Source organism: Acyrthosiphon pisum, chromosome A2 (assembly GCF_005508785.2).
Source record: "Acyrthosiphon pisum isolate AL4f chromosome A2, pea_aphid_22Mar2018_4r6ur, whole genome shotgun sequence".
Taxonomy (NCBI): domain Eukaryota; kingdom Metazoa; phylum Arthropoda; class Insecta; order Hemiptera; family Aphididae; genus Acyrthosiphon; species Acyrthosiphon pisum.
This window is the reverse complement of record NC_042495.1, coordinates 52265605-52288655: the sequence shown is the minus strand read 5'-3', so window position 1 is coordinate 52288655 and position 23051 is coordinate 52265605. Positions and strand designations below refer to the sequence as shown.

Below are 23051 nucleotides of genomic sequence, written 5' to 3'. Positions count from 1 at the left end.
AATATTTTTTAAAAATAATTATAATTTATAGCACTAAAAAAATGTTTCGATTTGTTTAGTTCGGTTGTTCTTTGTATCTTGCATAATATTATATGTGCTTCAACTGCGATTTAATCATGTATTAAATATTAATTGATATGTATATTCAATTTGTATCTGTACTCTATGCCAACTGGAGAATTTTATTACATTTAATAAAAATAAAACCATACTTGCAACTAATGAACAATAACTTTTTGATTTTCTGAAAAACTGTTTGCAATTTTTATATATTCCGTGTAGAATCAACGTCCAATATTATTTACATTTGAATTCTCATGCTGCATGTATACAGTGATCGATATACCACCAATACACTTCTAACTTTGTGTCTATAACTAACTGAGAAAATGAGGATTTCTAAGAAAAATGCAACTAATAATTAAACGCAATTAATCTTTATGCTTAACTTGGGATTAAAATATCTATATAAAATAAAACGTTTTTCATAAACATTAGAAGAACAATGATTGCTGCAAAATATGTATATTTAAAAAAAAAACCGTAAAACATTTTTTAACACACAGTCGCCTAAAATTTAATATAATATTAACATTATGAAATCAGTTTAGAATTTATTCATCTGGATTTTAAAATAAATAATAAACGCAAAAATAGTGTGACTTATTATTGTTATCCTGAATAATATGTCATATGCAGTGCCAAACTAAGATATTTAGAGCGTGTGGGCTCTCTCTGTGACCCTTCCACACTCACCACACTCCATAAATGATTCTTATTACAATGCATTTTCTATTTATCCTTTGCATAGTACAAAATAAAGTCTCGCTGTCTGTCTGTATGCTTAGATCTTTAAAACTACGTAACGGATTTTGATGTGGTTTTTTCAATTGATAGGATGATTCAATAGGAAGGTTTAGATTCACAATTGGCCCGGTAGGTCTAACCTGAGGAGGTACTCAAACAGGCATTTTGAGATTTACGATGAAAATTTTTGTTTATAAATGGTTGTTATTGGTTATAGTAGAAATAATTAGCAGAAATTAGTATTTATTATTTTATTGATTGCAATTGGTTATCAAGAATGCTCAAATAATAATACCTACACTTAAATCAAATTTTCGCACATTGCCTACAAAGGTTGCTGAGTTGCACTTATAGCCTCTCATCGGTGTGTCTGCCTACTTGATACGCTGTCGCACATTGTCCGCGATCCGACATAGTCGGATTGCTTACCAGGATGTCTAAGTTGCACTTGCTCCAACGAGTTACACCCAAAAAGAGTTGAACAATCACAATTTTTTTAAGAGTTGTCATTTTTCACGGGGAACAAAGCGCGCGAGATCAGTAATATAGCAACATAGTAACCATAGTAGAAATTATAATATGTAACCTGGAGACTTGGAATTTATATAAAAACCACATAAAATAATTGTTTTTATAATTGGATATAATAATTTTGATATCCACATTGATTTTTCGAAGTTAATAGACTCAAAATATACTGGACCGTTTTCAATGAAAAGTTATATCAATAGATTCCTTGAGATGTAGAGGGTGTTTATAGTTTATTTTTTCAATATCTGTACCTTATTTAGCTAAAAGGGGCGCATACCTACATAAAGTTTTTTTTTTCAGCTCATTAAAAAGAATTGTTTATTTATTATGGTATAAAGTATATACTATATACATTTAAAAAATATATATTTACAAAAATAACCAAATCTTTGGTACGGGCAACGCTGGGCGGGACAGTTAATCTATATATATATATATATAATAATGAATGTTTGTCTGTCTGTCCGTCCATATGTCATTAATGCAATCCTAAACGGCTGGCCCGATTTTGATTAGATTTTTTGTGTGTGTTTGAGTGGCTCTAGGCTAATATAGATTCAAAATTAGACCAGGTAGGTGCTCAAACAAGGGTGTTGAGATTTACGATGGAATTTTTTTGTTTATACATGATTACTATTGGTTATAGTAGAAATAATTATTTATTATTTTATTGGTTGATCGGGAAAATCGAAAGCTGCTTGCATCAAATCGAGTTTTTGCACATCGCTTACCAAGATGACCGAGTTTCACTTTGTGAACGTGGGCGGATTGCCTACCAGGGTTGCAGAGTTGCACTTACTGCAAAAAGTTACACCCAAAATGAGTTAACAATCAAAATTTTTCTAATGAGAGTCCTCATTGTTTACGGCCAACGAAGTGGTTGGGATCAGCTAGTCTTAAATAAAAAAGAAAATAATGATTACTGACAACACGATTATTTCCCAAAATGCATAGATATATTAATAAAAATTAAAGTTTTAGCTCGAGTAAGATATTTTTTTAAGTGCATCCAAAAATAGTGGCCCTTGTAAGCCTGGGCCTATAGGGCCCAATATTTAATCCGGTACTGGTCTGTCCCCTCCCGATGTATCATATTGCTAATAATAAATAAATAATATAATACTATATTCTACATTTGATCACAATTAAATAATAATATTTACTTCGTCATGCTGTACAATATAATTTAATTATAGGTAGGTACCATAACAACCAGCATACCTAAATGGCTCAGATAGATTGTTTACGGTCGATTTCACCTAAATATTTATTATACACAATATAAATGGACACTCTGCAAGGATACATAATATATATATATATATAAAGTATATTCTAACGTGCATTAAGTCAAGTCACGTACCTACATCGATAATAATTGACATTGACGACGTTAAGACGTGAAATATCGACGTCGTGGATAAAGTACTGAAACCAATTATATCAAAATATTCTATGATCTCCGCGGCTCCAAATGTAGGTAACCACGTACAGATCTATTAGTTTACCACTGCTCATCAGATCACACGAAACTATTTTACTTGTTACAGTTATATAGGAAGGTACTTGCATTATTATAATTTGATGCATCTAATTTGAAATTCAGACAAATGGTTTTAAGTTAAGTATTTAACTTTTTGTGCTTAATACAAATGTTAATACGTTTAAAGATATAGGGGAGGAGGGCTCGTTTAAAAATATTCTATGTAACTGATAACTATAATAGTCCTATTATATGTTCTATATTCGTGTTGTTAAACTATTAACTAATTGTACGTTTTTTAACATAAAAAAGGGTACCCATAATATGTTTTCGAGCCTTTCAGGTCAAACTTTTTTTTTCTGACAGATTTAGTGTTTAGTTACGATAGAAACCGAATATCTTGTTATATAGAACCTAAGTTTCTCCTAGTGACCATTTCAATGAATAATATAATTACGTTGCCATAGCAATCAAAAATAAGTTTGAAAAAGCGGGTAAGTGGATGTCACTCTGCTGTACAATTGGCTCACTATATAATGGATTGTATGAAATTTGAATTCAATGATATCATATCATTGTATATGAAAAACGATTCTGAGCGGAGACGGTTTGTTTGTCTGGATATTTTATATGGCTATTATATTTTATGATAGCCTGTAAGTTGAATTAATATTATAAATTACAACAAAATAACTAGTTTTCTGAGCGGAGCGAGGAAGCTAGTGGTCTTACAATAGTGTTAATTTTTTTTTTTATCATGTAAACAAAATGTTCACCAGAAGGAGTGCTTCGATTTCAACATATAGTACCTTATTCTTTACCACACGCAACATAGACAAAACACATTTAGGCAGAATCATTTTTTCTATGTTTTTAACTAATCTTAGAGTAATATCACCCATTACAAAAAAAATAGATAATAATATTTTTGAAGGAATGACATATTGATTTTTCTAAATATTGTCTCAAAACAATTTAAACATAATTTAAATTTACAACATTTTTTGTTTATTTTGATAGTCGAGTACAAAGTCAAATAACAATAAAATATAAAATCGATATGTCATTCACTCAAAAATATTATTCTTTATCTTTTTGGTAATGGGTGATTTTACTCAAAGATTACATAAAAAAACATAAAAAAAATGATTCTGCGTTAATGCGTTTTTTCTATGTTCGCGTGGGCCAGATAGATAATACAAATAGTGCCCTGATATCCTCTTAATCTAGTAGGTATCGTAATGTGCAGTGTACATAGGTTCCTATTTTACTTTACATAATTATTAAATATTTAAATTATACATGTCTCAATTAATAATATAATAAATATATAATATAAAATAGCAATTTAAGCATTTTAAGGTCATATAATATTATGCTTATCTTATCTACTAAAATACATCTTTATACAAAATTGTTTCATCAAGAAAATTAACAGAAATGTTTGTATTATTAGAGTATTGAATTATTTTTATTTTTATTTTAATATTAATATTTACGTATAAAACCATAAAAACGAAAAATGTAAATACATTTTTAACTTATGGACTATATTTAAATCAACCGAGAAAAGTTAAGTTATTTTAACTGTCAATTAAACTAGATAAGTTCATAAGTTGATTAGAAAATTAACTAACTAGTTAAGTTTAAAAAAAATATAATTTTTAACTCAACATTAACTTTTTAACTAGTTAATGCCTACCTTTGCATATTATAGGAGAGGCTGCAACGAGTGCAGCTAAATAAGCTGGTTCAAAAAACACTTTATACGCAACTTTAAATGTAGGTCTGCGAACTCCTATATCTTGGTTTTATAGGCATAGTTTATATACACGATATGTAGGTACACGCCGTCGCCGGAAGGTAATATTATAAACCGCGGTGGTGGTATTTATTATTATATTCACACTACAGGTTGGTCCCACCGGATATCCGAGAAGACGAGCTGCATTCAAAGTACCTACCTACCTACCCGGTTTTAATATCGTGACGTGATCTACTGTATATGCGTGTGTGTGAGTGTGTATGACTGTGTGTGTGTTGGTGGGGTGTGGGTTGTGTGGGTGAGTGTGTGGCGTTCGATCCTATTAGTGTAGACCGTTCCCCGCGGAAATCCCGCCTAGGGCTCAATTCCTCACCCGTCAAGGCTATTTCGGCGACGGTGTGAGGACCACGGTAGTAAAACACTCATATCCTAACCACTTCTGCTGCTATTGCTCGCCTAATACCAACACAATAATATAATATCATTATGATGCGATGTTATATTATTATTATTATATCATAATATAATACCTATATAGGACGTACAGCGCGCGCGGACGAGGTGACTGGCCCGCAATATAGTAAGCACACGTGAAAGATTTGCGAATTTTATCGGGTCCTATCCCCCCGAGTGTGCAACGTACACAAACAACGATAGTAGTAAATCAAAATATTTTATTTTATTTTCATTCCATACGTTTCAGTATCTGGCGTTTACGTCCCCGTGCGCGAGTGTGCAGCGTACTAAATATACCTGTGCATACATATATTATAATAAACTTCATATTATTATTATTTTCTCGCATTTCGTATTCTGGGCTCGACGTCAGCGTCAAAGCACGTGAAACGAGGAGGAAATTCAACGTTTGGATTCGCGTTATAGTGTATAGGTATTATATTTTTTTATGTCGAGTAGGCACTCCCATAGTATTATTGAGTTGGATTCAAAAAATCACAAAACTACCGTCCCTTGTCATGTTTCAACCCTTTTACGGCACGGGAAAGGGATAAATTATCATCACCGATCTTAACTCGAATTAATTTCGTATAGGTACAATGAAAAAATGAAGAGGGGTCCTGAATATTTAATTTTTAAATTAATTAATCTCTTATAAAATTACTAAATTTTTTGGCAAAGATAACAACATAATATAAGGGGACGCCTTACCAACATACGTCGTGTCCATCTTACAAACGCATAATATAGAAAATTGTAAATTCTGAATAATTAATTTAACTCTGTCGTGTTACAATTATTTACTTTTTTAAAATTGTCGTAACCGACTCGCTTTAAAATTAAGATTTATAAAAAACCTGTGTTATACACTAGATATTATTCTTACTCCTAAATTCGGTAATATGTGAATTCACTCTAAAATTAAACACACCAGATTTGAATTAATTATTCATAACGTACAATTATTGCTATTCTGTACGTTTGTAAGACGCACGGAGACAATAACGAATGCGGGTATGGCGTGCTCATAAGTATTTACATACGATTCAGACTTTTTTATTGTACAAAAATCCGCGCTTTGCTTATAACAAAAGAGAAATAAAGCCCATCATCATAGCATAATATTACATAATATTATTATTATATATGTAGGTAAACCGCGTACTACTTGGTACATATAATACATTATCATAATATTGTATACCTAACAATATCTTCGTGTGGGTACTGCCGCTGTTGTCGATTGGAGTTTCTTAATTGATCGATGGTTCGCGTTCATACTTAATCTTGAGAGACGCATTGCCGGTACAATATATAAGTAAATATAATAATATATATAGCGTCTCCTGGCTCGGCTTATTATTATGTTTACGAAATCCGTCGACGGATGGCTGCATCCACTAATAACTGTATAATGTTCTCGTTAAATTAAAATATTAAACATGGTGTTCACCGAGCATAATGTACTCATATCTATCTCATCACTATTTTATCTTTAAACTATGTATTTATTGAAACACTTTAATTTTAAAAATGTTTAAGTAAATTTAAATTCTATATTAATTTAAAATAGGTACTTTAATTTTTATACCGTTCAATGGTATTGTCTTGTAGTTATCACACAAGCGAAGTCATATCCTTCTTTTATGAAATAAGACTAAGGCTAAGAAGTTTTTAATAATTTTTAAAGTGTAATAAATAATATATGTATTAAGTAATAACCACCTCTTTATTGTGTTTTTGAAAAATCGGGAACTCAAAATTTAAACAAATGCATTTGAAGAAAAAAATAGGGATGATGAATGACTTTGATTTTGGTACATCACTCTATAATATGTATACTTACTATCTTATATTTTTTACACCATAAGCATTGAATATTGACGGACTACAAATAATTTTTATCATATTCACCTGAAATACTAAAAATGAGGGTTTATTTATACTTGATAATATATTTTATACATATATATTATGTTTTGAAGTCATGGCGAATATGTCTTATTCAATAAAATTACATTAAAATATAATATTAGTACCCTTTCGTAGGTACTAATATTATTATTTTTAAGTTTAAAATTTATGTGATTAATTCTAAAACCGAGAGAGTTTCTACAGTTTGAGTTTAAAATAAAGAAATTTTAGATGGAAAATATAATATAATTATTAATATCTGGTAAAATAATAAACCAACTATACTTCTTATTTACTGACCTGTAAAACTTTGGAAGTAATTTGTACAAAAATTAAAAATTAAATTATAAAGTATTAAGATAAAATGTTCGTGATTCATCAATATTAAATTGAAACTTTTCTTTCTTCTTTACGCCATTAATTTAAAATACATACATTTAAAGGATTTTGTTCTCCAAAACGTGCAGTATTATATAATAATATAAAACTCTTCAATCATTCTTCTATTTGCTGTATCGTATATCTTTTAACGATCCCGTTCCATTTTATATTTGATATATTATATTGTAATCATTGGAATACCCTTACTGAAAACTACTTAGGGTAGATACTTAAGAGTTAAGGCACTTGAAAACTATTGCAAAAAGTAAAAATAATGCGTACATTTATTTGATATAAATGAGAATTTACTTTCCTACGTGCCGGGTTCTGTGTGCCGACAATAAACAGTATTACATTAGTGGACTTAATACCTAGTTAATTTTAACAAACACAATTATTCAGATTAGTATTATTTTAGTATGTACCTACCTAAATTATAATATTGTTATCATACCTTCTATACCTGTATGGCTATATTACTTATATAAGTATGTCTCTAAATCCAAAAACAGCACACTTTAGATTAATTAATATAAGACAATCCCGCATGCATTATAACTGATTTAGGTATAATTTGTCAAAATGTACCTATTTTTATAAAATTAAAAATATTTTTTTTTTTTTTATTGGTCCGGCAACTATATGGCCATTATAGCTATTGTAGGGGTTACGGTTGTAACGGTTGGAATGGTTGGTACGGTTGGTTGGCAACACGTGTATGTGTAGCAAGGTTTTTGACACTATAGACCCGGATGGTCACCCATCCGGGAACTAGTAGCAGCGGCTGTTGCTTACTCTCAATCACTTTGCGTGATTGATTTCAGCCACTGCACCACGCCGAGCAACAAATAAATAGATTATTTTTAATTAATGTGCATTCAAATAAAAAATGAATAAAAATATTCACAAAAAAATAGTAAAATAAAAATTTTAAAAAAATTTTGTAATAAAATAGAAATACATGTTCAGTTTTATTGGCTCGAATTATCCACACGATTTTCAAAAATATTGATTCGTTCCACGTAAAAATTATTACCGACGTAATATTATTTTTTTTTTTTAGGTAATAAATTACACTGAAAAATTTAATAGAATAAGTAGGTAGGTATGGTTTTTATCCATCGACTATAATTGGAGTCGAAATATAAAAGTACTAGTCTTAGATGAAACCATAAAAAAGGTATATATTATTATGTAACTTAAATATAGTTTATAATACCAAACTTCACCCTTCGGTGGCGTATGAAATTAATTTTTTGTGGGGGGGGAGGGGGGGGGTGACAATTAGTTTTTGGCAAATTTTACTTGAAAATGATTTATTAATCAGGAGGGAGTTACAACTCCCCTCCCCTTTCCTTGTATATGCAAATGCCAATAATATTAGTATTATAATACTGTACTAATTACGAGCAACGTGCACAATAATTATTATTAAAATCAATGTTATTCAAAATGTCAGACATTGATAGAGGTACGGACAATGACGAGTCGTATAACGTGCCCGCTGCAATATTGACTATATAGGTACCTATTTTGCGCTGTCACACTCATCAACAATGTATCAAGTATACCTACCTGATAATAATATGGTGTCGTTCCATAGTTTCAGATTATTATTATTAATAATGTATTTTGTATTATTTGTGAATTGTGAATCCGTTTTATTTGAAAACATCAGTTACCTAATATTATTATAGTACGTGTCCAAAAAAAAAAATTGTTTATTATTTTTGCCCTGCCTGCAGTCTACTAATAGATGCATTATTATTACCTATATAATTACTAGCTGCTGCCCGACCTTCTTCCGGAAGAAATTATTTTTTTATAATTTAATTAAAAAACATATTACTATTTTTTGGCTATACCTGCAAATAATATAATATAATTACATATTGTAGTTATTGTCGTTGCTAATTTCTGAAAATTATAATATATCCTACATTTTGAATTCAACAACTGGAGTAGTAGATTTTATTCTCTTTATTATAGAATAGAGATAAGGTTAAAGGTAGAAAAAAATGTAACAATTAATTATTTGTTCAATGAATAATATATATTTCGAATGGAAAAATGCAAGTGCAAACGAATAAATAAATAAATAATAATAATAATAAATAAGTAAACAAACCGGTTTCCTTCGTCTCCAAAATCAAGTTTTTTTTTTAAATTTATTTGAAGTAATCTACAATCTATACATGTATTTAGTATAATAGGTAGGTTTGATAGGTGACAAGTAAGTGGTAATTGATATGAATAATAAGATTAGGGAAGGTACCCAGTGATAACATCCTATCCAAAATGGCAAAATCTAGTTAGATTCTTATATATATATATATATATCGTTCATACATATTATTATTATAATATTCAATTTCTTGGCTATTATTTTCCTAAAAAAGATAGCTAACTGTAGATACATATTAAAATATTATAATGTATTATAATAAACATACGTAATGTACCGGGGCTGGTCTTCTACAAAGGCTCTGTTACTCTATTATCTATACATTGGATAATATCAACCTTCGTATTATATTTACTATTTAGGTCGCTTGGGTTCGTGTTAGCACCCAAACCATACTGTCTATACACCACCGAATGGTGACCGAAAATGCAAGAATAACGTTATCTTACAATGATCATCGGACGTGGTTTCTACACATCCGCAATGTACAGGAGACCGACAGAGGCTGGTATATGTGCCAGATCAACACGGAGCCCATGACAAGTCAAAAAGGATATCTACAAGTTGTCGGTAGGATTTTTAAGACTGCCTAAACTGCATAATATTATTATTATTTATTATATTATTATTGTTACTGGGTAATAACAATTTGTTGTACATGATCGACAAAACCCGTTAGAAATACGCAATACTTACCGTTTGTACTTTGTGTTTCAGTTCCACCGAAAGTGATCGACGAAGAATCCAGCATGGATCTCATAGTGAAAGAAGGATCAGACATGATTTTACAATGTAAAGCCCGGGGATATCCCGAACCGTACATAATGTGGCGAAGAGAAGACGGGCAGGACATAAACTACAACGGTATCACAGGTAAAAATGTTGTTAGCAGATAATTCACTAATTAGTATATTGATTGAATTTTAAATGCAGACACCATTATCATTGTTATTATTATACATAACTAGCTGAATTACCCGGCGTTGTCCGGAAAAAAAATTCTGATTGTTCAACTCCTTTTGGGTGTAACTCGCTGTGGAAGCACTGTCTTTTAAAGTTTAAATGATATTATGTCTTAATGTATGGCCATCTCGACCGGTGTTGTCCATGAGATTTGCAGCAGTATATTATCAGGTAGGTAATCTACCAGCGGTAGATCGCGGGCCCTGTGTGGTATGTAGGTACGTAAGTGTATAATTTAAGATTTAACCCTAAAGTATCAAATTTATACCAAGTTTGTCGTTTTTACTTAATTCAGCTTACGGTGGATTAATACAATCAATTAATACAAAATCCTAACCTAACCAACCGTACTAAAATTCGATGAATAAAAAAAAACCAAACATTCGTATGTTATATAGATAAAGAAGAAAAATAAGAAACAAACAATGCAAAAAATTAGTCCACCGACAGCGTGGTTCAATATTCTGTACTAGGCTTGCCGCTTTAATAATAATAATCATTATTAAAACCAAAAACAACCATTTACAAACAAAAATTTCCATTCAAGTCTTAAATCTCTGTTGAGCATCTCCCCGAGTTGGAATTTACCTATTTTATAATATTTAATAAGATATACAAATTCAATTTATTGGTTTTTTTTTATGCTAACCGAAATAAGCAACTAAGCAGTAAGGTGATGGATTTTTGTGGAATCGTGTTATACCCGTTTTATTATTGTGTATTTACAGTGAACGTGATCGACGGAGAAAAGTTAATGATCAGAAAGATCAGCAGATTGCACATGGGATCTTACCTGTGCGTGGCTTCCAACGGGGTGCCGCCTACCCGCAGCAAGCGCATCAACGTCACCGTACACTGTGAGTGCATGATCGTAATATATTGAATTAATGTTACAATGAAAATGATTTTGGCTGCCAACGAATATTACTAGTCAATCGTTCATCGTTGTATTAATGGAATATCGTTGTAGTTCCTCCGATGTTGATGATTCCTAATCAATTAGAAGGAGCTCGAATAGGGGTCTCTTCGAAACTGGAATGCCACACGGAAGCAAATCCTCCTTCCATCAATTACTGGACGAACGAACGCGGGGATATGATCGTCTCCGGTACGTACATAGGTACTACATACCTACCGATTTATAGAGTCGATTGACCGTAGGTCCCTAATCAAACTTAAATGCAAGAAAAATGTCTGTGTTTGTAGGTCAGTTTCTTAAAAGTTGAAGGAAGCATTATACGAGTGTATAAAATATTGTACCTAATTTTAAAATGCTCACATAATTCTATTGAATATTTAAAATATAGCAAAACCTAACGTACAAACATAGACTCCAATATGAAAGATAACAAAAGAAAATTAGTGCTACCTGAACGCTTGTTATGTTGTATATGTTTATAGTATTATATATTTTGTAACGAAATAATACGTAGAAGAATGTTGTTGAAAAAAAACTGAAACAATTCTAAATAACCTATACAACTCAACGTTTTTGCCGCACCTAATTGAAACTATCTTTTTTTGGTTTATGAGTGCAGGTTCAAGATTTTTAGACGATAAAATCAGAACTGGATACGTGTGCAAAATGATTTTGCACATCTCAAACGTTAGTACTGAAGATTTCAGTAGTTACAAATGTGTAGCAGTAAACGCTCTTGGCGAGACTGACGGCATCATTAAACTCTATGGTTGGTACACGAATAATATTATTATATTATTTATTACTTAATATATTATACAGATATTATTAGCATATACAGAAGCATGACCGAGGGAGGAGAGGGATCCATGGGGTTTGAATGTAGTCAATCATGTAGTCTGATTTTGATTCTGAAAAAATATTTGAATTCAGTAGAAATGTCTGTAGATCGTACGAAATTTTTTCCGTATTTAATATTAATTTTAATTTTAATTATGATTCGAAAAAGTTGATATTTTCAAGTTTTTAATTAGGTACGCAGTTCACATTAATAAAAAATTTAGTTTTTACAAAGTACTTCGTAGGATCTGTGGACACTTTTCTGGTGAGTTCAAATTGTTTTTCAGAATCAAAATCGGACAACGTTAACTAACTTTAATTTTGTCAATACTTTAGGTCTTTTCAGCTAAAATTGACGGCAGTAGTGAGGCCCCTTAAAAACATAATTAAAACTTCATCTTCGAGTGTAAAATAAATGTGTATTCACTTATCTTGTATGGGTTAGAACCGTAGACCCTCGTTGGAATAGATACATCTCTAATTGGCGTGTGTCGATGCACGTTACTATTATTTTATTATTTTACGACTTAGATTACAGTATCCTATCACCGTTAAGTTCACATTTTCATTATACACTGTCAACTCATTATATTTTCGATTGAAGAATATCTATGTAGGTATTTTTGCGAGTGTTATTTTTTAAACGATGATCCAACATTGTTAAGTAATGTTGATTACCTACCTAATATTATTTTTTATTGCATGATATATTTTTCACACTCAAATATGTTCGTATCTGGTATATTCATTATATACGAGTACCTAGCAATATTATTCATATATTATATTACAATATCATATTGTATAGTAAGTTGTACCTATAGTCAACTTTATTCAAAACCATTATTGTAGATAATATTTATATTGTCATTTGCACACAATTGTTTTTAGAAATCACAACTGTCGTCGAATCATCCAACGAAGTAATTTTTGAAGGTGGAAACTACAAGTACAGCGTCAATGTCACCGAAGTAACAGGTGAGTAACACTGCTTTTTACAAACACAATTCGTCTAATTTCATGTTGTAAATCCAGTATTATTTCCTACTATTTGCAGATTATTTGGATGGGACGACCGGTGCCATTTATGACAATGTTACTAGCTACGTTTCATCTAGTCATACACTTGCTCATAGTTTTATTTTGTATTTAATATTAATATCAATTAATGACAATTTGTTAAATATTGTATAATGAGTAGTGATTAAATTTTAAATATGTAATATAATAATTCTTGTATAATTATTCTACTGTGAACTTATGTTTGATTTGTTTTAATTTATTTATTTGTTCATTATACATGTAAACAGTGTCAAACACGTACTTCAGTTTATGAATCAAGTTTTTTATTTGCATCAATAAGTTAATTTTACGATAATATTGTATAGTATATTGATTTTTTTGTTGTATAATTTTGCATATTAGTAACTAAAAGAATGTTATGGCCTGCTCCGTGTGTTACAATATTAGTTTCTGCACCGCATAAGGGCAAACAGGTATTTACTATTTTGAGCAGTTTTTCGAACTTTTAGTTGTAAACATACCTAATACCTGTATGCAGCCATGCAGGTATATAAAAAAACGATATTTGAAACGGAACCTACCAACTATAATGCTTCGTTCAACCCACAATACTTTGAGGAGCTGTAACTCCCATAGAATCAACAGCGCAAATTCATAAAAAAAAAAAAAAATAGTTTAATTAGATTCATGACCTTTTTGAAGTAAAACTTCTATCTTGAGGTGTGGGTGAAAAATCGTAACGAAAAATGAAACGACACGTTGGTTTATTTATTTATATATGTCCATACCAACCATTAATAAACAAAAATGTCTATCGTAAATTACATATTTCTTTATTGTATTGATTTTTCTCACTCTCTCCCTAATTCACTTATAATTTCACGGGCCCAATTACTTATGAAAGAAGTTTTACTTACCCAGAGTTGGTGGGCTCTCACACTCTCTCACTTTTTTAGTTTTCTATTTATTCTATAAAAACCAATAAAATTTTATATTTTTGGTAAAAAAAGCTTGAAAATTTAATAGAAGGTTTCTATAATATAATTTTTCAAAGACAGATGAAAATATTAAAAATCCATTTTTTTATAAGCATATTTTAAAGTTAAAATATTGACAACATACGTAAAATTCACGAAAATGTGCAAATTATTTTGATTTAGAAATGCATAAAAATTTTTCTTTTTAAATCAAAAATTTGAAAAAGTAATACAATATTACTCATAAGTTTGACTACCTTTACCAAAAAAAAAAAATGTCTACAATCATGTCAAATTACATTTTAATGAGCATTTGAAGTTCATATTATGGGTGGCTACTAGAGATCAGCACGGGCCAGGCCAGCCCGACCAATACCGGGCTTGGTACGGGCCGGGCCATAATTTAAATATTACGGGTTGGTTATAGGTGGGATCGTAATATTATTCATCGGGCCGGGTCGGTCAAAAATAAAACTTATTAATTTAATTCGTAACACTATATGTGATCTAGGACCTAGGTTATCTAAATTAATAATAATAATTGTATTACCAGACTGTATGATATTTATAAATAGATCACAGGTAAAAACCAATTTTTGTCTACTATGTCAATACTGAAAGGAAATAAATTTGATGTATATTTTTATTTACAAACGGGCATGGTCAGGTTGGACTTTAAAAAAAATTACAAACGGGCCTGGTTGGGTTGGACTTTGGAAAAAAATTACAAACGGACCGGGCCTGGACGTCGACAATTTATATGTTTAACCTTTGGGCCGGATCGGGCCGAAAAAAAACGGCCCGTGCTGATCCCTAGTGGATACTAGTTGCGTCCCGAGGTAAAAATTTCTTCCGAATTATGGCCAGAGTTATTTTGGGGTGTATACGAATTGCGGCTCGAGTTTTTTTGGGATACACGCGAATTGCGGCCCGAAATTTAAAATCAAATTAATTGAAATATGTAAATTAAAATAAAAAAGCCTCATTTTCCTTCACATTTGTATTTAGACTTAAGACTGTCTGTAGCATCAGCAAATACTACAGGTAGGTTAAAAATGATGTTTTGCTTTTAATTAAAAATTTTGCACTGGTAAAAACGTATATTATATTTTTCAAGGTTAAAAATGTTTTTTTTTTTGACATTAAAATCTTATATTAAAATGTTTTGTTTTTATTAAAAAATGTTTGCACTTGTAAAAACGTATATGATATTTTAAAGTTAACAATGTTAATATAATTGAGTAAACTTCGTTGGTATTATGGCACTGGTAATAACTTGTAGGATAGTATTTGTTTAAATTCAAGTTTGTCAATTTGATTTTCTTTTAACCATTTCTAATAAATATTTCTTTTTCATTTATATTTGTTCTGAGAGTATTTAAGTTAATTATATTATGTTGTACAAATCTTTTTAGTACATCAATATCGATCAACATTATTTTTTACATTTTTATGGAAACGAAATATGGATACTGTGATTATATTTTATCAATCAAGATTAAATTATCTTAAATTAAAAAAACCCGGGCCGCAACTCGTCTGTATCCAAAATAAACTCAGGCCGCAAATCGGGTTAGACCTTTTTTCGTAGTTATCTTTGGGACGCAACTATAGTGCGTTTCATTATAACTGCGATTCGACGCTAACGCACTTCGTGGCGGTTTTGTCTCAAACCAGGGGTTTTCAAACTAGGATCGAAAAAATGTGTGAAATATTCGTTATAAATTTTAAATTTTCCGCGCTAGTTTTAGAAACCCTTATGAAAAAACACCACGAAGCGCGTTATCGTCGAGTAGCAGTTACAATGAAACGCACTATACTATGCAACCCATATTATTACAACATTGGATATTCACTCGATTTCTCATGTAACGATTTCCTTATTTTATTGTAATTCAAAAAAGAATAACTGTAGATACATGAAAATTTCACTGAATGTTTATATTTTCATTTTCTATACACCACAAAATTTTGAAAATATTTTGACTCGTATTGAGCTGTTTACGGACAATGTCAATTTTCAATTTTTTTAGTTTTTTTTATGAATATCAATAAAGTTTAATTTGCTGGCCCAAAAAGCGTGAAAATTTAATACAAGGCTCTTGGTCTATTGTTACAATAGCAGTTGAAAAAAATTAAAAATATAGGCAACATTTTTTATTATGTTACCCTTTGAAAATCAAAAGTTGATAGTAATTTTACCAATAAACATAAGGGTGAAAAACATTAAAATATTATACAGTTTAAAAAAAAATAAACTAAAAGTTAAAAAAAAAAAGAATTAAAAAAACTAAAAAAGTTAATACTTTTTCAAATAATTAGTGTACCTACGGCGTGTATACCCACCTAAATAAATCATCCTGTACATGCATATACTAGGTTTTACTCGATTTTTCGATTTTTAACATAGGTATTTTATATTTTTATTTATATTTCATATAGTTTTCAAAATTTTAAATGTTATTATAAACAAATATACAATTAGATAAATATATTATATGATTACCTAATGAAAAACAATATTTAGTATATTTATGTTTACTCTTGTCATTAAATAATATTAAAATTATACAAAATATATCTAGATTTAAATATGAAATTCAAAAAAGCGAATTTAAAAAAGTGAGTGTGTGAGCCCACCATCGCAATCTGGCGAAGTAAAACTCCTTTCATAAGTAATTGGGCCCGTGAAATTATAAGTGAATTAGGGAGAGTGAGACAAATAAATACAATAAAAAAATATGTACCTAATTTACGATGGACAATTTTGTTTATTAATGGTTGCTATGGACATATATAAATTAATAAACAAACGTGTCGTTTCATTTTTCGTTATGATTTATTTTCCACCCACACCTCAAGACTGACATTTTACTTCAAAAATATTCCTAAAAAAAATTATAAATATTTTATATTATATTTATATTGTTATTATTGATACGGTAACCGGTAAGTTGAAGTAATATTATTTGTAAATTGTAATATTTTTATATAATAATATACTTTAGAAGTTTTGAGTACCGACGAAAAATATTTTTAAATTACAACCAAAAACTAAATTTGTTATTCATTATTTAAATATCTAATTTAGACCAAAATTAAACTTAAAATAACTATAAAAAAAATTGTATTTATTTATTTTTTAGATTTTTTTGTTACAGAATTAATTACTTACGTGGAATCTTGTTTTAAATTCTGTTAAATGTAAAAATAAATAATATATAATATCAATAATTAGAGCATAATCATTGAATGTTTAGTGTTTATGTACTATTTGTATACTAAATTTTCTTTTATAGTTACAAATTGTTACATAATAGATTAGATAATACCAAACAGTTTTCATTTTTCAAGTCAAAATGTTAATTATATAATGTTTCTGATGCTGGGGTAACGTTATACCATGGCACCTGAAACTAGGAACGCGGTTTTCTGGGGCACCAGTTTGGTTACAAATTTTCTTTTGTGGTTACAAATTGACAAATGACAATCCAAAACGTAGTATTGCCAAAATTTCGAAAATAAAGTTAAACGTCGATTTTTATGGGGAAAAATGCGAGGAATCAGGAATCATTTTGCAATCAGAATTAAATTGTATCCATCATTTTTGTAAATAAAATCGATTTTAAAACTATGTTCAATACATAACGTGATATTGCCCCATTTAATGCCAAAGCAAAACATTGTATTACCATGTTCAAGTCAAAACGTATTATTGCTCATGTTGGTTTTGTTTTGGGGCATACTTGATATCATTGCAAAACGTGGCGTTGCCAATATTAGATTGCATGATAGCAATCAGTTTTCAAGTCAAAATGTTGACTTTGGGGTGCTTTAGGGTACTTACTATGTAAACATATATTATATTATTGATATCTGAAATGTACAAATTTTGTAAAATGAGGCTGTATTCTCTCTTTAGGCTGACTACGTTATTGGTTGAAATGATCGATTCTTATATTAAAACACATTTTGAAAAATTCTTTGATGATTTAAATTAAATGATTATTTATGGGATTTTTATTATATGGGTAGGTATATTATGGTTAGATAAATTTAATAAGTAGATATTTGTTGATATTTATCTTCGAAAATGATTTTATAATAAATGTCTCTTATATTTGCTGCACCAACCGTTTTGTATATTAATTGATGAGTTCAAAATACATTCTCAATAACTGTGTGCGAAAAAATGTTTCGTATCTGGAGGGTAAAGTTTAGCACCTAATGTAGTAGCCACTGAAATATTAGATGCAGCTGCATCAAATGTCAAAGTCTTAATCCATTTCTAAGAATTACCATTCTTTGTACAAATATTTTAATAGCTAAGATTAAAATCAGAATTTGAATAAATGTACTATTAAAAAAAAACATGGTTGAGCGTTTTTAAACAATCACTCTGTATATTTATGTGATTTCTGATTTATTTTTCTTTTGACACTAACAGGCACAGAAAAAACAGTTATCTGGAATGTTGCTCTTTTCTTTGAGATGATCAATCAATTGGCATACATTTTTAACTTTTTTGGTCAACCACGTATTCTGATTATGCAACAATTGTATTTTACATTTGTATTTGGGTACAGTTTGTTGTGATAAATTCCAATATCATTTGGGTTTTCTTGGAGTATTCAAATCATCAGCTTTAAAATCACCAAAAACACATTTTTTCCCTTGTAGAACATATTAGTTACAATATTATTTATAATAATAACCATAAGTAAACTAATAAAGAGTGCAATAATTAAATAAATAATAATATTAATTACATGGACTTATTGGTGGTATTTGTCATTCTTTTTGGAATTACTGGTACTTGAATATCCAAAATGGAAGTTTCCATAACATCAACAATAGATGGGCTAGGAACATTAAAACCACCATAAAGTTCACCTAGGTAATTATATTAAATAGAAAGACATAGATATTAGTAGATAGTAGATATTAATAATATACATTCATAAGTATATAGCTAACATAATGGAATATAATGTGTAATAATACAATAACTTACTATGACTGAAAACATGCTTACGTCAAACAACGGGGATACTGCATAATGGCTCAACCAGCATTTTTTCAAGGGGGAGGAGGGTCCATACTTGTTAGAACATATTCTAGACTAGACAGTTTAACTAAGAAAAAAATCTGATAATTAATCGATACTTGATTAATTAAGATTATGCATACCTATATTTATATATAAGTTACCCTAAACCCAAATAAATATAATATAATACAAATTAAATGCAGCTATGTACAATGCAGATGATGATGTCAGTAAATACTTTTTTTAATTTTTGCCTATGTTGTTTTATATCTGCCACCACCCACCATATTGAAGTGTCACGACTCTACAGATTAATATTATATTATAATTGATTCTACGGACTACTAACTGGACCACTCTAATTTAACCTATAATAACTCATAAGTAACATTTGACATTTAAATGTACTAATTGAACCACTAATGGCAATGATGGACTATACGTCTACAGACCTTGCATAATGTATAAATCACACACTATATGAAAAATATTTAGCTGTTTACAATTAACATTGGTACTACTAATTTTTACTTCTTTTTTTTTTATCAAAAATCTTTTATAAGATAAGCTGAACTGTACTTATAATAATTCAAATTGTTAGAGGGTTTAATACCCGTTTATTATAGGTACATAAATAAATAAGTAAATAAATAAAGAAGCCACAGAAGGTAATTGATTTCATCTCTATGAAAACAATCACTTTTAAACGATCACACCCAAAGACACCTGCAAGTTCACGTGTTGATCAAATCAAAGGAGCCGAAATCATATATAGCAGGAGTGGCCAAACCGTGGCTCACGTCATAGACTTCTGCGACTTGCATCTTAACGTAACATTAGACGTAAATTAACGTAAGAGCCAAAGTGTAAAAAAAAAAAGGTCATATAATATATAATAATATGACCATTTTTTTTACATCTTGGCTCTTCAATTTTTATTAATATATTTGGTGGCTCGCGAGTCTCTTCTCGCTGGCTACCCCTGATATATAGGTAGGATAGGAACACAGCATATTCAGATGTACCATAGCCGTTAAGACCAGAGCAACTTCATGCCACACTCAGCCACATACTCTAGGACGACTATTGTACAATTATATATTGTTATAATAAAACACCATTTCATTTTACTTTACAAATTGACTACAAACTTATTTCAATCATCATCTTTTGGATCCCTGACGGGGACGCACGTAACAATAATATATATGTCCACCATGTTCTATAAAAATATTGATTTATGTACTGCACAAAAAGATTTTTCAACTTCATCAGCATATTTAAAAAAAGAAAGTGAAAACGCACCTTTATTTTGAAAACAAATATATAGATATATTTTTCTAATTATACCTACTGTTTATCACCCCACTTGGACTACGCCAGTACTGACTACCTACAACCAACAGAATACATAGTACATACTGAATATCTATAGTGTACAAATAATAATGACAAATAACATTTAAAATGTTTTACATAAATGTAAAAGGTATTTTGGATATTATAAAATATAAACATATATTAATATATTATAGTTCGCAACACGCACACATTTGACAACAAACTGGTAGGTGCCCGGTGGGATTGTACTATAATATAATAATATGATATAACTATAATAGAAAAATATAATATTATTAGGTTTAACTCAGTATAAATACCTACGTTTTACATCACCGACAATAATTATGTGACATTATTAAATTTTATATTTTATACCCGCTAAAATAAATAGTCAAAACAAGACTTCCCTCTGGTTGCGCTGCTGGTACTACATCTTTACAAAATTAATATTTTGGTGTAACTTCCATAACGACAACAATAATTGGTTTAGAAATATTAAAATTATCGCTCATCATGTCTTATCAATTATAAAGCCTTAGAATAATTATCATGAGCACAAACATATAATCACTGATATATAAATCAAACATTTTTATCTCTATTTTTAACAAATTTGGAATATGTCTAAAGTTGTAGATACAATCAAATTTTTCCATTAGTAACTCCTCTGCCTCTTTTTCAATTAAATTATTTTTTTAAAAACTTAATAAATCTTTTAAATTATTGATTGTTTTATTTTGTCGTCGAACTCGTTGTTGTAATGATTTAATTTTTTTCTTCAATTCAGATTTAGATGAAGAAGAACTAGGGTGCTTTAGTAGACTTATATTAAATAATGAATGGGCGCATGATACTTTAGATGGTGATGAATTTTGTATTGATAAGTTACATTCTTCGATATTTGAGGTTGATTTAAGCGGTAAAATAATATTGACTGAAGTAATAATTAATAACACATTCACCATCATTAAGCATATCTACAAAATATGTTGATGTAAAATCTTGAATAATTTAAAATAAATACCAATAAACATTTTTAATTATATAAAAGTATTTATAAATTACCTGGTTTATTAGTTTCAGTACAAGGAATATAAGAGCTGCATACAGCTACTTGAAATGGTTCTACCTGTAGACACTGCTTTTTAGCTTTTGATATAATGTCTGAGTAGTTCGGGAAAATTGAAGGGAAAGCCGTTCCTTTGAGCTTTATCAAATAACTACCACCACTTTTTTGTTCAAAATCATTTTTATGGAAATTATCACTACATACTTTGCTATGTTTAGTCGGGATAAACCCTTTGCGGCCAACTGCATTAACCCATTGTTGAGTTCTTTCTGCATTTTTCAGTGGGAACCTATTTACAGAAATTCACAAAGATGTAAACAAATGCTAATTTAATATGTACAACATAATATGCTGTTTTTATTGAAATAACAATTATTAGTTAATAGTTTAGCCACTAACTTCAAATGAAAGATTATTGATTAAATAATTTACTTTCATGAAACTATATTAAAAACTATATGTATTGTTAATATTTGTGTACGTAAGTTCCATATTATACATAAAATAACCAAAATTACTGTCGTATAAAATGTCTAACGATTACTTACGAGAAAAAGTGTATTTTTCGAGGTCCTGGTTTCGACCGATTTGTACACAAATGCACACTGCAGGAGCACACCATAATGTATATGGATATAAAAACTGTACAACAAATATAATTTACAATACAATTTTAATTTTAAAACAGACCCAAGTACCAATAAAGTCAAGTTACAGAAGAACACGACTATAAGAGTATAAGACGACAGATGACAAATCACGATATAGTTTATCGTTAGCAAAAAGCGATTTGAATTTTGATTAATTGATATCACGGAGATTGATAACATCCATATTTTTAACCGCGGTTTAAGATAATTACTGGTTACACAACTCCACGATAGTATGGTATAGTATAGTATGGTTGCCCAACGAATCTAGAAAAGTGTCTACCGAAATGAATCTCCATTACCAGCAGAGACGGTTTGACGTTTGAGTACACTGTTTTTGGTGCACTGCACCACCAATATAAGGGGGATGGGTGGGTGGGTGGTCTTGGTTGAGTATGTGCTGATCGCAATGTTTAATTGTAATGTTCAATAAAGTAATGAAGTACTTAATCAATAAAATTTGATAAATGATAATCATGGTTGAAACTGTTGAAAGCGTATTTATAATTTCTATGATGAAGGGGGTGGGTGGGTGTCTATATATTGTCTTGCACCACTAAGTATAATACATTCAAACCGCCTCTGATTACCAGTATTAAACAGCTGGAAACTTACGCTCTAGCGCTTGTTTGTTGTAGTGTACTTTGTCATGGTAGTGACTCTAAATGCAATTACTTTTAAATGTAAATTGTAG

The 23051-nt window shown here is 29.8% G+C and overlaps 2 protein-coding genes across 3 annotated transcripts in view; one reads left to right on the top strand and one right to left on the bottom strand.

Annotated features, from left to right (window-relative positions):
• LOC100164751 (lachesin) overlaps positions 1-13565 on the top strand; it is a 99854-nt gene extending 86289 nt beyond the window's left edge. Inside the window, exons 3-9 of the mRNA XM_029489257.1 lie at positions 9885-10092; positions 10240-10395; positions 11214-11342; positions 11456-11593; positions 12024-12173; positions 13136-13222; positions 13302-13565. Of these exons, the coding sequence (XP_029345117.1) occupies positions 9885-10092; positions 10240-10395; positions 11214-11342; positions 11456-11593; positions 12024-12173; positions 13136-13222; positions 13302-13438 (1005 nt within the window). The 3' untranslated portion in view covers positions 13439-13565. The remainder of the gene's footprint in view (positions 1-9884; positions 10093-10239; positions 10396-11213; positions 11343-11455; positions 11594-12023; positions 12174-13135; positions 13223-13301) is intronic.
• A 5055-nt stretch (positions 13566-18620) lies between these two features.
• On the bottom strand, positions 18621-22613 carry LOC100575588 (THAP domain-containing protein 1-like). 2 transcript variants are annotated; one of them, XM_016801479.2, is made up of 4 exons: positions 22256-22613; positions 21704-21996; positions 19014-19137; positions 18621-18917 (listed from the first exon to the last, which is right to left on the bottom strand). In XM_016801479.2, the coding sequence occupies exons 1-4, from the start codon at positions 22327-22329 to the stop codon at positions 18896-18898; spliced, it is 513 nt and encodes a 170-aa protein (XP_016656968.1). In that variant the 5' UTR covers positions 22330-22613; the 3' UTR covers positions 18621-18895. The 2 variants fall into 2 exon arrangements, with proteins under 2 accessions (XP_016656968.1, XP_016656969.1); XM_016801480.2 differs by having other exon boundaries at positions 18621-18887; positions 22256-22610.
• Positions 22614-23051: the final 438 nt, after the last annotated feature.